General features: G+C 38.3%; 1 protein-coding gene across 2 annotated transcripts in view; it reads right to left on the bottom strand.

The window, feature by feature from the left end:
• dop1b (DOP1 leucine zipper like protein B) overlaps positions 1-16309 on the bottom strand; it is a 212261-nt gene that overhangs the window by 15086 nt on the left and 180866 nt on the right. For both annotated transcript variants that reach the window (XM_039743847.1, XM_039743848.1), the window contains exons 33-35: positions 13103-13231; positions 8923-9059; positions 6295-6347 (exon numbers count right to left, since the gene is read on the bottom strand). In XM_039743847.1, coding sequence (XP_039599781.1) covers positions 6295-6347; positions 8923-9059; positions 13103-13231 — 319 coding nt within the window. The remainder of the gene's footprint in view (positions 1-6294; positions 6348-8922; positions 9060-13102; positions 13232-16309) is intronic.

Raw genomic sequence — 16309 nt, 5'->3', positions numbered from 1 at the left:
TGTAACACCAATGCCGGAAGGCCCTTTCGAACATTTGCAGATGGATTTGGCTATAAATACTGTTTGGTAATCATCAACGTTTTTCTCTCGCTGGGTAGAAGCCTTCCCATGTCGGCACGCAAATGCCAAGTCAGTGGCCAAAGCGCTAATTAAAGAAATCATCCCACATTGGGGTTTGCCTAAGAAATTACAAGTTGATAATGGAACTCACTTAGTGGCTGCAGATTGTTGTCTGTCACTACTGCAAATACCATCCACAGAGTTGAGGGATGGTGGAGTGTGTAAACCTGGCAAACCTGTTAACAATCAGGTCTATCTTGGCCTGATGCATTCCCTTTGTCTCTGGCTGGTCTGTGGGGAAGGAGTCATCGCAAGATAGGGCTCTCTCCTTTTGAGATTCTTACTGATCGCCCCATGCCGATGTGCCTTCCGCAAGGTAAAGTCACTCTCCACACAGTCGACAATGACCTTGACTGTCTTGATCTTTTTTCTTTCAGGTCTGTGTAGTGCATGAACAAGTGAAGGAAACGTGGAGGACTACCTCGTTACCTGAACCATCCATTCCTATGCCTACTGGGACTTAGATCCTCATTGGAGACACACAACGTAAACACTGGCATCAACCCAGGTGGAGAGAGCCATTCCAAGTGCTGCTGAGGACCCTGCACACTGTGAAGGTTGAAGGACTCCCTTCTTGAACGCACATCTCTCACTGTAAAAAGTAGACTAAATCATGAAGCTGTTACTATTTTTTGGACTTACTGTGCTGGGACTCTCTCAAGAGATTATTCCCTCTGACCTAGAGGATAATCTGTAGTACAAGTGGTTGAATTTTACTGTTACACAATTAAGAACAGAGTCATGTTATGCATGTGCTACTGCTACACCTTTTCTATAACCTTTTCACTTTTGATATTTTAAAGGTTGCACATAACTCTCCTGGTTGCCCTTTCATGTGTATTTTAAAGTCAGGAAGTACATGCTACAAGCCAAGTGGCCTGGTGGAAGTGCACTAGATATGCTCTTAGTTGAAAGGGGAGGTGTGTGTGTTGTGTTTCGGCAACAGTTGCTGTTATTTAATTCCTAACAACACTGCTCCTAATGGGTCATTATTATAGCCCTTAACAAGCTAAAGTCGCTTCAAAAAGAATTTACTGATCATGTAACTACTGCACATATGTCAATTTTTGAGTGGTTTCATTTGCTATTTTCCAACTGAAAAATTTCCCTTATTTAGTTTGCTATCATTGTAGGCACTAACCTTCTAATTGTCTGTCTACTCCTTTGTTGTGCACTTCCCTGTGTCCATTCCCTTATCACTAGTTTTGTGGCACATCAATTCCTTCTTATAGCTACTCAAATCAGACAGACAACACTGAATACCTTAACTTTTTTATGGACAATAAAAAAAAACAATTGGGGAAATGTGAAAGAAAAATGAACTGCTTGCAAGCTACTTAAGATTAATAGTTGACAAAGCAGTTTTGCTATAACAGCACGTTATTTATACAGGCATCTGTCATAAGACAGGGTGCAGTAAGCTGACCTAGGACAATTTCTAGTTTCTTTTGGAACGTGTCTATTTGACACAGGAAAGATGACCTTTCCCTCTTTAGGGTCTACCTGACAAGTAAAAAAAAAAAAAATAAGAACAGATGTCCCATTAGCATAATAAAATAAAATGCTTAACTAAACCATATTGTTTTTTTTTTTATAAATCACGGGAAGGGGGAGGAAGGAGAAATTATAAAAAGCCAATCGAAAAATGGAACTTTCCTCTCCTGCCTTGCAACGTAGAGTCCATGTACTCATCTGTGACTGATTAAAAATCTAATTGACTGAACTATTCCTGTCTTCCTCAGGGGGGTTTCTTCCACAAGAGGGGACAATAAAAGGGATCCTAAACAAACTTTGTCCTACCTGTACTGTGCCAGGTAATTGCACCTGGTGAGTTACAACTCTACATGTGGTCAAAAAACTTGAAAATCTCTCATCCTTGCTTCTTGGAATGTCTACACACTAATGGATTCGACCTCTACCTACCAATCACCTCAAAGAACAGCCCTTGTAGCTCCAAATGTTACTGGATGTACCTTCTAGAAAAGCTAGACACAATCAGAGATTCATGGAATTGGCCTTGCTGTGAAGAATAAACTTCTCTCACAAATCCCACAGTCCCCGGTTGATATCAGCTCATGCTTAATGACCCTGTTTGTTTCCGTGGCTAATTTCTCCCAAATGACAAGCATAAGCACATACTGTATGTCCCCACGCTAGACTCTGCAGAGCAAGAAAAGGATAACCTCTTTGTTTCACTTGATGAAGCAGTTCGACTACATCATTATCCGTTGGCATGATCACCAGGATGGTTCGGTGGCAACTGGGCAACAGTCAACTTGGCGAAAGACAACTCGGTGACATCCTTTACCAGTTAGGTAATAGGTTCAAAGAGATTTTTTTAAGTATATTTAAATGACAATGCGATTTAAAATGTTGAAAATAAATATATAATTGACAAACAAACTTTATTCTGCAGATGGAACAAACTGATTACCTTCTGCAACAAAAAATTCTAATCCTTTATATAAATTGTATTGATTGTAATCATATGGTTACGATATTTAGAATACAAAATGTGACCTGCGAGTATGGCTTAAGGAATATCTTTACACTCAATGTATTGGGACTCTCATAAAGCAGATAATTCTGTGCATTCTGTCATTTAAATATCATGAAAAAATCTCTTTGAACATAACTATTACCTAACTGGTAAAGGATGTTGTCGAGTTGTCCTTTTGCCCACTTGTGTTTTCGCCGAGTTGTCTGTCGCCCAGTTGCCCCTGACTGATCACGAGCTATGTGAGAAGCAGAATGCTGGACAGACCATGGACTTGTCTTGTCCATCCTCCACCCTATACTTAGACCACATACTAGAAGACACCCCCCAAAGCTACATCTCAATGTTGCATCCCTTGTGACCTTTGAAACTACATATTTACACACAGCTTGAAGATATCCCAATCCCAAATACAGATGGTGAAATCATGACTACCAGTCCTGATGCTGATGAACTGTGGACCTCGCTGCTCACAGGCCTCCAGTCTTCCAACAAGAAAGCCCATGGTTTCTCTACAAGGAAGAGCCTGGACTGCTTCAACGAGGCCACAGACAAGATTCTCCTCCTTTTAGAGGCTAAGAATGCAGCGTTTTAAGTTTACATTGTGAATTCATCATCAGTTTCCCTCCTGCATTAGTGGAGAAAATTAGATCAATTACACAACACAGGGCTCTGTGAAATCCAGAATGATTGGTGGATCAACAAGGCTGCCAATCTCCAACGATTAACTGATGAGAACAAAACCTTTTAGTTCTGCAATGCCATCAAAGGAATTTATGGTTCTTCCTGACACAATGTGGCTCCAGTCTGGTCCACAGAAGGCACAACACTCCTCAAAGACAAGCAGCAGATCTTCTATTTTGGAAACTCTTGCACCAAATGAACCCAGTGGATAGTAGGTGCTAGAAGAGATCCCCACACTCCCCCTGGGCCCTGAACTAGATGAGTATCCAACTCTCCAGGAACTGCAAACTGCACTGTTCTTCAAGACAAGCCTTGAAGAACAAGAGAAAAAACACCCAGTGAAGACACTGTACCTGCCGGAATTTACAAATTTTGGGGACTTAATATTCATGTCAACTTCTTCACTCTCTGTTGGAAGCTCAAAAACATTCCTGACATCTATGGTATTTCACTGCTATATGTTGCTGGGAAAGTCCTTGCCTATGTCATGCTTCTCCAGCCACTCTTTCACATTGCAGACATAGTAATTCGAGAGTCACAAAATGGCATTCAGTCCAAATGCAGCATGATTGATATGGTCTTAATCGCCTACCAACTGCTGGAGAAGGCTCGGGAACACCAGCAAAATATCAGCTTTGCCTTCATTGACTTATGGAAAGCATCTGGCACTATCAACTATGATATATGCTCTGGGAAGTGCTCTGTAAGATCAATATAGTCAGCCAAAATTCCCCACCATGCTCTGTCTCTTGTGTGACAGAATGAGGGTGAAGGTCTTTTTAGCAGGGTACGTCTGTTTCTTCAAAATCACTGTTGGTGTTAAGTAAGACTGCGTCTTGGCTCTGATGTTTTTCAACATTTACCTTGTCATTGTCACTTTTCTCTCCAGAAATAACTTGGAATCCACTGATGGAGTGCAGTTCTGGTGCCAATGGGATAGCAGTATTTTCAACCTCCAAAGATTGTCAGCCTACTCAAAAACCTCCTGGACAATCATCTATGGGCTCCAGAATGCTGATAATGTTGCCAACATAGCTCTTCACAGAGAAAGTTTTCATAGGGCCACTGAGTATTTACACTTGCCTATTCCTGCATACGCCTGGAAATCAACACCACCAAGACATCAACCCTTCAGACTTTATTCCAGAACAGAGACCCTCCAATGACTATGAAGATTGGCAGCTCAACAATGGAGAACATGCAATCCTCTCCCTACCTTGGAAGCATTATCTGTAGTTATGCCTCTGTAACAGAGGAGAATACTGATCACCTCCAGAAAGGCTCCTCTGCAAGCGTGTCTTCTTTAACCAGAATATCGGCATGGCAATCAAGGTCTATCAACTCTCCTGTATGGATGCGAGTTCTGGACTACTTACAGAAAGAAAATCTGCATCCTAAAAGCATCCCACATTCTCTGCCTCCAGAGATCTTGGGCATCACTTGGGAAGGTAGAATCCCATACACTAAAATTCTGGCACACTAGTCATCAACCAGCATTAAGGCTATGCTGCTCAGTTGCGTCTTCCTCTGGACTGGGCATGTTATCCACATGGGTGAATCTTGGCTTCTTCAGATGGTCCTGTATGGTGAACTCACAGAAGAATCTCGACCTTGGGGTGGCCTGAAGAAACTCTTGAAGACCCACTTGAAACGTTCTGTCAAGGCCTGCTCCTTTCTACATAGGCAGCCTGAGACACTTGCTGGGGATTACATGCTTTGGAGACGGACCGTAACTGAAGGAGTCTATCACTTCGCAAAATATCAATGCTAACGTACTGCATCTGGGGAGCAATTCCCTGCTCACCATGTCCCCAGGTCTGCCCTTCCCGAATTGGGCTGCTCTCCCACCAGGGGGAGTTGTCAGAAATGGACAAATAGATAGACAGTGTCATCATCAAATCAGCAGCCATGACTGATAACCTCATGGCTACTTCCTTGTCTGAATTATAAATAGTGTAAGTGCCAGTGAGGGAACACTTATGGTATTAATGAATTCTGACCGAATACGTCATTACAATGCACAAAATGGAGAAAACCAGCGAGGAAGGGTTTCAAAGCCCACTTTGCTATTATCTGTCAGAGGCTGCTTTATTGTTACACTTGACATCACTGAGTAGTGCATGTTTGATTTATAGAATGGACCTCTAATTTGACAAGGGGGCTATGTTGAAAATTTGTTTTCTTCAAATTCAGAATTCAGAGGGGGGTGAGGCTTATATACATACAGCTTTTTTTATTTCCGTAAATGGTTTTGAACCTCATATTGGTTAAACATTCAAATGTTTTTTTACTTACATAACTAGTAGGGATGATGACATGATATGCTAAGAATGTAAAGTTTGATTCTAGATTGTGACCATTTTTTATTTTTATGAAAAGGGAGTTACCAGTAACATGTTTCAATGACAACAAAGTGATAATATACCAAGTGATGCTGATCACTAAATACTAACCAGACACAACCAAAGTCACCTTTAAAGACAGAAAGTATTCACAAGAATACAAATGATTTTTTCACAATGAGTAACAGGGGCCTGCCTACCATAGGTGGCAGTCAAAAAGTGTCCAGGAGGCACTTCAAAATGACAGAGCCTAAGGATCAGCATTTACAGGAATGTGTTCAAGAGAGGATGTGCCAAGAAAAAGAGGCTGAAACAAACAAGGATACAAAAGAAAGGTGTAGGAGGACTGCTGAGGGTACATATCGGAGAAAATATATCAAATATGAATTATTTTAAAATGTATTCTGTTACATGTAATGTAGCTTGTTTTAAGATAAAAAAGGGTAAACTAAACAAAAATCTAAAACAGAACAATGGAATAAGGAACATTAAAGAGTTTAAAGCATTGAGTTTGGTGGTGTTAGCAATTTTTATAAGTAGTTTTTTATAGTACAAAAAAAAACAACTTTTTCCCACAATCTGACATTTTACTCTGCAGGATAGATTATTTTTACTGAATTAACCCAATTACAAAAATCAGAAAAAAAGTACCTTAAACTGTCCTCTTCATCTAGGCGCTCCTCTAATTGTATAAAAACTTGGATCTGAAAGATAGACACACAGTAAATATAAGACTCAGACAGGTAGATAGAACTAATTTTTCTCAAGGGAAAATGTAGGTTTTACAAAAGCTAAACAATACAAACAATACCCCTCATATACAAAGAATTACAAAAAAGAAAAAACTCCTAACTTTGTTAAAGAGAGCAGTCACAGTGAGGTATTATAAAGACTTACTACTGTTGCTATAAAGGAAACCCAGTAGTGTTTCTTGACCTTTCTTGAAATGATGTTAATGGCTTAGCACACCACTATGTAAAAAAAAAATCGCACTGGACATTACAGAGTTATTGAGCACATGAAGGTAATCTCTGTCCACATTAATGGAACACAGACTCCTAATAAAATGTCTTCTTTGTCTTTTCTTATGTATCTGCTCTGTGTTACAAGACCAGTCCAGCCTGTCACTGAGGTGGACCACAAGTACTTGTAGCAGTACATGACCTTCACATTCACTCCCTAAATTGCGACTGGTGTGGAGAAAGTCTATAACCAGCTCCTTGGTTCTGCTGATGTTAAGTTGCAGACAATTCTTTCTGCACCAAGAAATAAATTTCTCCACCTGACTCTATACTCACCTATACTCTTTTTCATTCCCCCTGTCAATGCACTTCATTATTTCAGAATCATCTGAGAATTTCTGCAAGTGACAGGACCTGGTGTTATATTTATAGTTGAACGTGTGTAGGGTGAAGGGAACAAGGGACAGAACTGTTCTTTATGGATCTCCAGTGTTGCCCACATCCATATTTGAAACACAGTCTTTGAGCCTTACAAATTGAGGTCTGCCTGACAGATAGGTTATTATCTAGGACACCATAGCTTTATCCATCTGCATATTAACAGGGATGGCTAGATAGTACTAAAGACACAATAGAAATTAAAAAAACAATCTTCAAGTAGGTAACTATATCTTCCACTGCAATCTTTGATAGGCAAACTGCAATGGGTCCAAGTCATACACAAGATGACTCATACAGTCCAGAACCAGCCTCTTGAAAGTCTTCATGGTGTGAAATGTAAGGGCCACAGGTCTGTGAAGGTGAAGAGGCTTAGAAATGAAACAATACAGAATGTTTACCACAGCACCTGCACTTTCTGAAGCCTTAGTGACACAGCTAACAGGCAAAAGAGGAAATCACAAAGTTTGTAAACACAGACATTAAATGCTAGAGGACAACAGCAGCTTTTTCTGTGTGTAGCGTCATCTTGGTCATAAGGTATTGAATGCCAGACATAGACTCATCACTGGCCATACCAATTAAGTGAAAGGACTTGTTGTTGACGTAGTAGGGATGGTGTGGTGTGACTGGCTATTCTTTCCAATTACAATTCTCTAGGTATCGCCATCATTTCCCATGTCAGCACTGAAGTCTCTAGTAACTCTAATATAGTCAGTAGCTGGCACTTTTCCAAGCACCAAATCCAATGTCTCTAAAAAGGGCACATAGTATTATTATTTGCTTTTTATTTCATACATGAAAATGTCAGTCAAATTCTTCTCTCTACACCAATCCTGACCGACAAGTCTGGTTCCAGAACCTAAGCTGTGCATTTCAGTCTGACAACATCTGCTCATTATTATTTTTTTTTTTAAACTTACCCGATAGAGAAATTATAGTCCCCATCCCAAAAAACAATTTCCACAGGTTTAGTATGCCTGGATCTGTCTGTTTCTAACCTTTCATCAGACGCACTTTACTCTCATCCTCTGCCTTGTATGTGGTGAACCCACAAGGTAGTCACACACTGCTTGTTTGAACTGAAAGCAGCTCTGCTATTTGGTGGCTTGGTGATGGTGAACACCTTGCTCCAGCAGTGTCTTCATTTTCCAGGCAAGGTTCTTTTATGACAATTATTTTTAATGAACTGTTTGTCTGGCCCCCTCCTCACACCATTTTGCCATGCCAGGGGCTCGCACATCCAGGCAATGTAACCTGAAGGAATGTCATACTAATGTCACAATTTTGGGCAGGAGGTCTGTTAAATCTAACTTACTAACTTATTTCCTCATATTCTACTTTATAGATTCATTTTATACGAGAGTGGCATACTGGCATGGTAATTACTCCTGCTCCCTTAATGGATGCAGTGTCCTGGGTTCAAATCTCATGCTCACTTGATGCCAGGGTAGAGTCTACATGTTCTACCTATGTCTGAATGAACTTTCCTTTGAGTAATGTGATTTTACTAACACTTTTGAAGATATGCAAGCTAGGTTCATTGGTGCCCACATATCGGCACTACTGAGTGTGCCTTGTACTGGTTTGTCTGCATTAAGGAGTGGCTCATGCTACACAAGACCAGGTACTGAAATAAGCTAGTTAGAAAATGAATGAATGAATGAGGATAATAATAAAACAAAGCATTCTGTTCAGCATTGTTTTTGTGAACAATTTTCCATGTTTCATGTTAACAATCTGTTCATTGTTCATGATCTGTTTATAGCTGTACACATACTGTAACAAGTTGTGAATGGCCTTTTTGTTCCTAGACAGACAGCCCCAGAAATATGGCTTTTAAGTATGCAGTAACTCGTTTTCCTGTATCCTTGCTTACCAGTTCTGTAACCATGATAGGCCAAAGAGATGTCAGGTGCTGAGGAGAAATACGTAGTACCAAAACCCGGAAAGCAAGAAACATCTGGGCCGACACTAAAGATGTCTGACTCCCTCGGAGGCTTTCTGTCAATCGCTCTGAAATAACAAAGACAGACATTTATTATCCATTTATTCATCCACCTGCTTTTTAGCCCCCCTTATCCAGTTTGTAGTCATAGGTAACTGATACTTATCCTGACAGCAGTGGGCAAAAGGCAGCAAGCAACCCATGATAGGGCAAAAAATATTTTGTGTTCTTTTAAAGAAACATTGACATTATAGTAGCGTCTACATTTTTTATTGAGTAAAAACTTTATAGTGAAGCCTGCCTATTACAAATGCAGACTCCAAGGGAAGAGCAAAGGCAAAATCCAACATTGCATAATCCTCTACATTACAAAAAAAAAATTGATACAATTTAAATACTTAAAGCATGCCTTTCAGCAATATGTTAAGAGTTGCTGCCTTACAGCACTAAGATACTGAGACAAACTCCAGCCTGGTCACCATCTTTACTGTATTTACATGTTCTCCCTGTTTATGTTGTTTTTTTTCCTAATACATCCTGATGGTATGCAGGTTAGTTTGACTGGTGATTCTAATATGTAGGAAAATGCTGGTAGCTACATGAGTATGTCTCAAGGCATAGAGGTAATCCATCTAGGGTTGATTCCTGCCAGATCCCAAAATCCTGCAATAAAAGAGTCAAGTAGTAGATGGATAGAGACACAGTCATGTAAAAAAACAAGAACATCCCAGGAAATGCTTTTTTACTTTAATATATGTGGATATATCAACATGGGTAAGAACAAAATTCATGAGAAAAAAAAAACTTGATGAAAGGAAAATAAAAATTTCTGATGGGCGAATAAAGATTTTAGAAGGAAAGAAAAAATGTAATGATAAGAATTTTTTTGAGACTTTTTTCAGTTGCAAAGGCACTTCTGGTCTAGTGCCAAGTAGTATGAAGTTTGAAGATATTATGAGAAGACACATGTGCAATCAAAATGACAAGTTGACTGAAATATGTATGGCACATGAACACATTCTCAGCATCTGCTCTGAGAATGACCGATACAGTGCAACAACAGCTGTCACCTGGTCACCTTAAATGTCATTCCAAGCATATCTTCCAGAAATCCACAGCTTGGAGCGGAGCTGGGTGTTTGTAGTGAGGCTGCATGTTCATTCTCACAGCAGTTGGAGTATTGCAGTCAACTTGATGCTGTACAGTAATTGCATGCTTCTGTTTCAGTCGACTTGTTACTTGATTGAGCTATCAGCTGTAAGAATGACTGAACTTATAATAGCAAGTAACCACTAAAGCTGAGAAATGTCAGAAGGTCTACTTGGAATGGCCAACTGCCTTTTTATTCTGAATGGTGCCATATATATGGGATCAAGCCACTGCAAATTGGACACCTCCAAGGTAATAAAACAAGTCTGCCTTCGACCTGCCTGTCTCTTGTCTGCTCTTAATTTTCTTGCCATTCTCACCCTGTTGCACTCATACCAACTAATCTGTATTCCTCTTGATCCTTGTCAGTGCAGCAAGACATAACAACAGCCACAAAACAAACATAAAATCCTCATGAGTCACATTTGTTGGCACTGTGCTCAATTACATTATTATTAATATTTTTATTTTTTGTTTACTCATGGCTCCCCTGCAAAGCTTGAAGTGCTCAGAAAATGGGTAAAGTCTGTAGCACTTTACTGGTGTCTTGCAATACCAACATATTATGAGGTGTATTTAAATTATAGTTTTCTGAGTATCAGTAGGATTGGGTTTTTTTTGATGATCATTGTTTTTTTTGGCAATGGCCACTGCTGAGGCCATTATCATAATAAAAAAGTACATATGTACAGTATATGTAACACCCAAAATAGTTAACCTAAGTTTAAATATATTGGGATATTTACTTATTTTTAAATGCCATATTCAAACCTTATTTTTGGCTAATTTGACAGGCCTATGGTTGGCAGCTAAAAAATAATCAGAAAATATAAGATGTTTAAAACTACAGGGTGAGCCAAAAAGAAATACACATTTCAAACATTTATTCTACAAAAACGCTACAAGATAAAATTTATTTCATTACGACACAAGAAAGGGTATACAAAGTAGATTTTTTTTCCCACTGTGTTTTAAAATGACATCTTCAAGGTGGTGGCCATCATTAGTGATACACTCTTCAAGATGATTTCTGAACGCTCACATGACTCCTTTGGCCATTTCAAGGGGAAAAGGGCGATTTTGTGGCAAATAGCATCCTTGAGGACTTCAAAGCTTTTAGATCAGTGTGAGTATACCTCAGACTAGAGATAGCCCCACAAGAAGAAATAGCACGGAGCAGGATCAGGTGAAAGTTAATTGCCACCCATCATTGCCACCCAGGGAGATCAGCTTCCTCGGAAACATCTCCCACAAAACTTGCATAGATCTCCGTGCTGTATGAGCTGTTGCTCCTTCCTGTTGAAACCAGGCATCTACCATATCCATTTTTTCCAGTTTGGGAAGCAAAAAGATCTCTAGCATTTCATTGTGATGTTCTGAAGTGACAGTGACGTTGCTCCCCCTTCTTCAAAAAAGTTTTGCTTATTTACGCAACCATTCAAACGGAAATGTGTCTCATCACTGCACATGACAATGGTATCTCGATGAATGGTTTTTGCACAATGTTCGCACACAACTCTCTATTGCTCTCCCAATCTCTCTCAGTGAGTTCCTGCACTACCATCATTTTAAATGGATGGAAATTAAGGTCTTCAAGCAAAATCCTCCTCAAAGACGTGTTGGAAATTCCTAAGGCAGAAGCATGTTTGCACACTAAATGTCTAAGAGACTGAAAAATTGATGCCCTTACAGCCTGGATATAGTCAAGTGTTCGTACAGTCCAAGGACGGCCTGGAGATCTTCTGTTCAATGTTGTACCTGTCTGAATAAAGAAGAATTGTTTTCCGGTTTGAGACGTCACTGTTAGGAGGAATGCTGAAGTGTGTCTGGAAGGTGTGTTGCGTTGTGATGATGGATTTATTGTTTTTGAAGAAGAAACAACAATTTTGACCCAATCCATTATTGGAAGAGATAAAAAAGGCTAAATGTAGGACTACTACATACTGTATCTAAAAATTGTTTTAGTGATGAAATTAACACATGTCCATCCATATATTTACTGAACATGCTCAATCCAGTTTTAAGGTGTGGGGATCAGGTAAAGAGACAGCCCTAAACTCAAGGCAAGGAAACCAACAAACCAAATCTTAAAGTAACTTAAAACATATCATATCTTACAGTAAGAACAGTAAGTACCCAAATGATTCCAATGCAGCAGACTTATTTTATCATTTTGTCCTAGTTCCTGCTTGTTTCATATCATTGCACTGTAGTAAACAGAAAACACGGTTCTCTTTTTTCCCTGTAATGGTTTTCTCAGTCATATTTAATCCTTTCAGAAACTGCCGTCTATCCCATCCAGTTTTCAATTTTTTAGGCTTTTTATTTCTATCAGCATTTTTCATTAAAACTTACTGTGCTGCATTGTGTATATGGTACACTTTCCTTCTTGGTAGCATAACATAAAATGAAAGTAAATGTTTGACTTATTTATATTTGCTGTAATGTACAGTTGGATGAGCACTAATGTGCGACACACTCATGCTGACTGGAGAACAGGTCGCATGGAAGAGCACTAAAAATGAGTATAAGACTTTAGATAGCTGAGTCAAGTTATACTGTACAAGATGGTACAGTTTAAGGAAAGATTAGGTATAAAAAATTGTCTCCTAATTACTGCAAAAAGTATATAATTACCCACAAACAAATTCCTTTTTCATTAGAACTGAAAGGGCTGTCCAGTCCCACTAGCGCTTTTATATACATTATCACTATCTACTACTGTTAAAAGCTACTTTAAATAAAATGACATGATCCATCATTTTAAGTGGCAATTAGTCCATCTTCCCTGTGTTTATGTCAAACTGATAAAAAAGTGTTTGGTATGAATTTAAACACATTATTATCAACATGATGAAAAACGTTAAATTTATAATTGGTATAGAAATTGCTTGCTTGTAAAGTTAAAGACATGTGAAAACATATTACTTGTGATTAAAACTAAATGAAACCTCTTTATTACCTTGGATAAGTGGCAGGAACAGATGGTACTGGTCCAATTCCCCACTATAAATTGCAAAAGCTTGACGCTTGAGTAACATTGCCTTCTGTTCATTATTGGCAACCATTTTTAGTGAACTGCTGTTCATACCTGTACAAAAAGACATTATTATTAGTGCACTTTTATGTATTTCAGCTTATGCACAGCACATTGTCTGCATAGACAGAGAGAGGATTTCCAGTGTCCCATTCTGATTGATTGGATATGGCCCAAAAGAAATCAAAAATCTTAAGTTTTAAAATTGTAATGCACAAATCCAACTGTTGATGAAGTCTCCCAAGTCAGTTAAAGTGATTTAGTTCATGGGAGACTAATGACTCCAATAATTGCTAACTAATAAACTAAATAACCACTGTGTGGTATATACTGTATATACATTCTTCATTTCATGAATTGCTAATGATCAACTTTTGCATCTTTAGGAAGTGTGCCTTTCCCCAGTATTGAACACTGGCCTAAATAATATTGTTAGAACAACCAGAATGAGCCTGGGTATCAGGTTTCACACCTGGAATGGCATTATTCCTGTGCATGGAAAACAACACCATAGACATCTGGAATATGAACATTGAGATTCACTTTAAAGGTATTTAACTGCTTCGTATTATTCTGTCCTGAGATTATTTTTGTAAAAGGCTTAGGAGGAGAAAGATGGTCAGTTAATCTAGGTCATCAGAAGAGTGATTCTGTCAGACTTTCACTATGATTTTGTTTGTGATAACTGACTGAAGACCCCCTAAAGGTTTAAGTCCACCAGAAACACTAATGACTACAGTTTTTGCTTCCCTCTCCCTTGTTGTCAATTTGCAATATCTTATTAATGTAAACTAATTCTAAACTGTCATGATTTGTTTATGTTAACCTCTAAAATTCTTCTTCTGAATGCTGTATTTAATACAGTTCATGAGTTTATATACATAGATGTTATAGTATATGGTTTATAATTTGAAGGTAACAAATTATGGATGTAATTATGTGCAAATGCTCTGAGGTTGTACTGAGCAAACAGTACTAAAGAAAAAAATTGATTTCAATTCTTTGTTTATATAGCAAGTTAAGTGATTGCTTACACGTCCACAATGAATCCATAGTAAAGGGCTTGTCCAGTGTATGGTGATGAAACATTAAAGACTGTTTACACAACTTAGTTTAATTGAGACTTCTGAGACAAAGTGCAATAAAAACTGACTGATTAACTAGCTTGCAGCTTCTCAAACAAGCCCTAATATGACTGTGAGTTTTAGAGCACACAAGTCCCAAAATCACTTCTGAAAATGCCCACTAGAGGCAAAAAAACACAGCTACAGTAGATACAAACAGGGCCACGTTGAATCTTTATAAAAATAACAGGTTTATTCTCACAAAAATGCTCTTCGACAAGAATGATGTTCTGTGGAGTGTTAGAGTTGCCTAAAACAATAAGGCAATCCAGCACAAATAAAGTCTCAAAACAAGCGAAAATGATTTTGCAGTTATTGCTGCAATGGGTGGTCACACCAGGTACTGAAAGCAAAAGTTCACATACTTTTACCACTCATAAATATGTAATATTCGATCATTTTCCTCAATAAATAAATGACCAAGTATAATATTGTTGTCTCATTTGTTTAAGTGGTTTCTCTTTATCTACTTTTAGGACTTGAGTGAAAATCTGATGATGTTTTAGGTCATATTTATGCAGAAATATAGAAAATTCTAAAGGGTTCACAAACTTTCAAGCTCAACTGTACAAGAATGTAGTTTGAGGTCTTAGAAATTTAGCATTTTCCTATCTGCATACCTATTTTTAATGATCTCTTTATTAGTAAACAGAATGTCAGGAGTCACCCTTAGTTTTGTGATTGATGCCAAAGTATCTCTGAAATGGTAAGGTTCTACGTGTGTATACATTGTTAAAGACGGAGTTACTGAATTTGAGTCTTTTTTTTTACTAGAAAATCGGTGGCCATTTGATCGGAGCATCCCTACACAAATCTTCACATTTAAAAATATGCTGGATGAAATTCTGGGATGACCTAGCTTGTGCCAACCACTCTGACAGACAAGAGAAAAACTGTTCATTCCATCAAATCAAACTTATTTTTATGTTCTCAGCACTCATATTGGACTGATTTAGAGTTTTCAGTTAACCACATATAACTTTGAGATGTGGGAGAAAATATGGAGAGAGCATGCAGACTCCATACAGATTGTGACGTGGGTTTGAACCCAGTCACATCGAGGTTTGAGGCATATATAAATGTGGATTAAGACAATAAATCATTTGTGTACACTCTCATTTCTCAAGACAATGAAGAAGGTGATTAAATGACTTTGTCTAACCTGTGCACTGTTTCTCAGAACTTTAATAATGTTATACAAGAAAGCGCATTTAAATTAGTTGCCATGGAGGAAATGATTTTAAGATATGTTACACATATAAAATGATTAAAGTTAACAAGCTTAAAAGAGGAAAAGTTAATAAACAAGCAATAAAACTGTGATAATGTTGACCTAAAGGAAAATCATAAACTCTTTCCTGGTGAAGAAAGAATGACAATGGATAATCGGAATTAAGTTGTTACAGGATTCTCATTGACCCTGGTTAATAATAAATGGTAATTACACAAACTAATTTTGAGGGTTTACTTGAATAACAAGACATTTTCTAAAACCCTGATAAAGAAGACTTTGTGAGGAAATGAGGGCTCAGCTTCACCTGTCGCGAACTGACTTATGCAGGTTTAAAGAGGAAGAATTTTGCTTGTTTTCAATGCCAAATACCCTTTTTCATTCATGCATTCTGCACTGTCAAAATCTTTAAACATATTTTTATATTTTTATGTTTGGGGTAAGAGCTGTTTCATCATTCTCACCATTTCAATCTAGCCTAAAGTCTTACTACATCAGCCTAATGTTCCTTTATGAGTGTTGATGAGTGGCTCAGTACACTTCATGTGTTTAGAATGCTCCTCTGGCATTTGGTGCAATTCCTGCCTTGAGGAGGATTGCTGTTTGCTAAAGGAATAAATCATCAGCGTGGCCGAGATCTTTGGAAATCAAAGGTGACAGTCCCAGTACCAGACAATTATAATGTACTGTGGCTGCAAGCTCAAATATGTAATGTACAAATATTGCAGGATGCCCTAAGACAGGCAGGTGGCCAGTTATACCATTAGAGTATCCTAT

Source organism: Polypterus senegalus, chromosome 2 (genome assembly GCF_016835505.1).
Source record: "Polypterus senegalus isolate Bchr_013 chromosome 2, ASM1683550v1, whole genome shotgun sequence".
In the NCBI taxonomy this organism is placed as follows: Eukaryota; Metazoa; Chordata; class Cladistia; order Polypteriformes; family Polypteridae; genus Polypterus; species Polypterus senegalus.
Note: the sequence above shows the minus strand (reverse complement) of the source record. Positions and strands in the feature narration are given on the sequence as shown.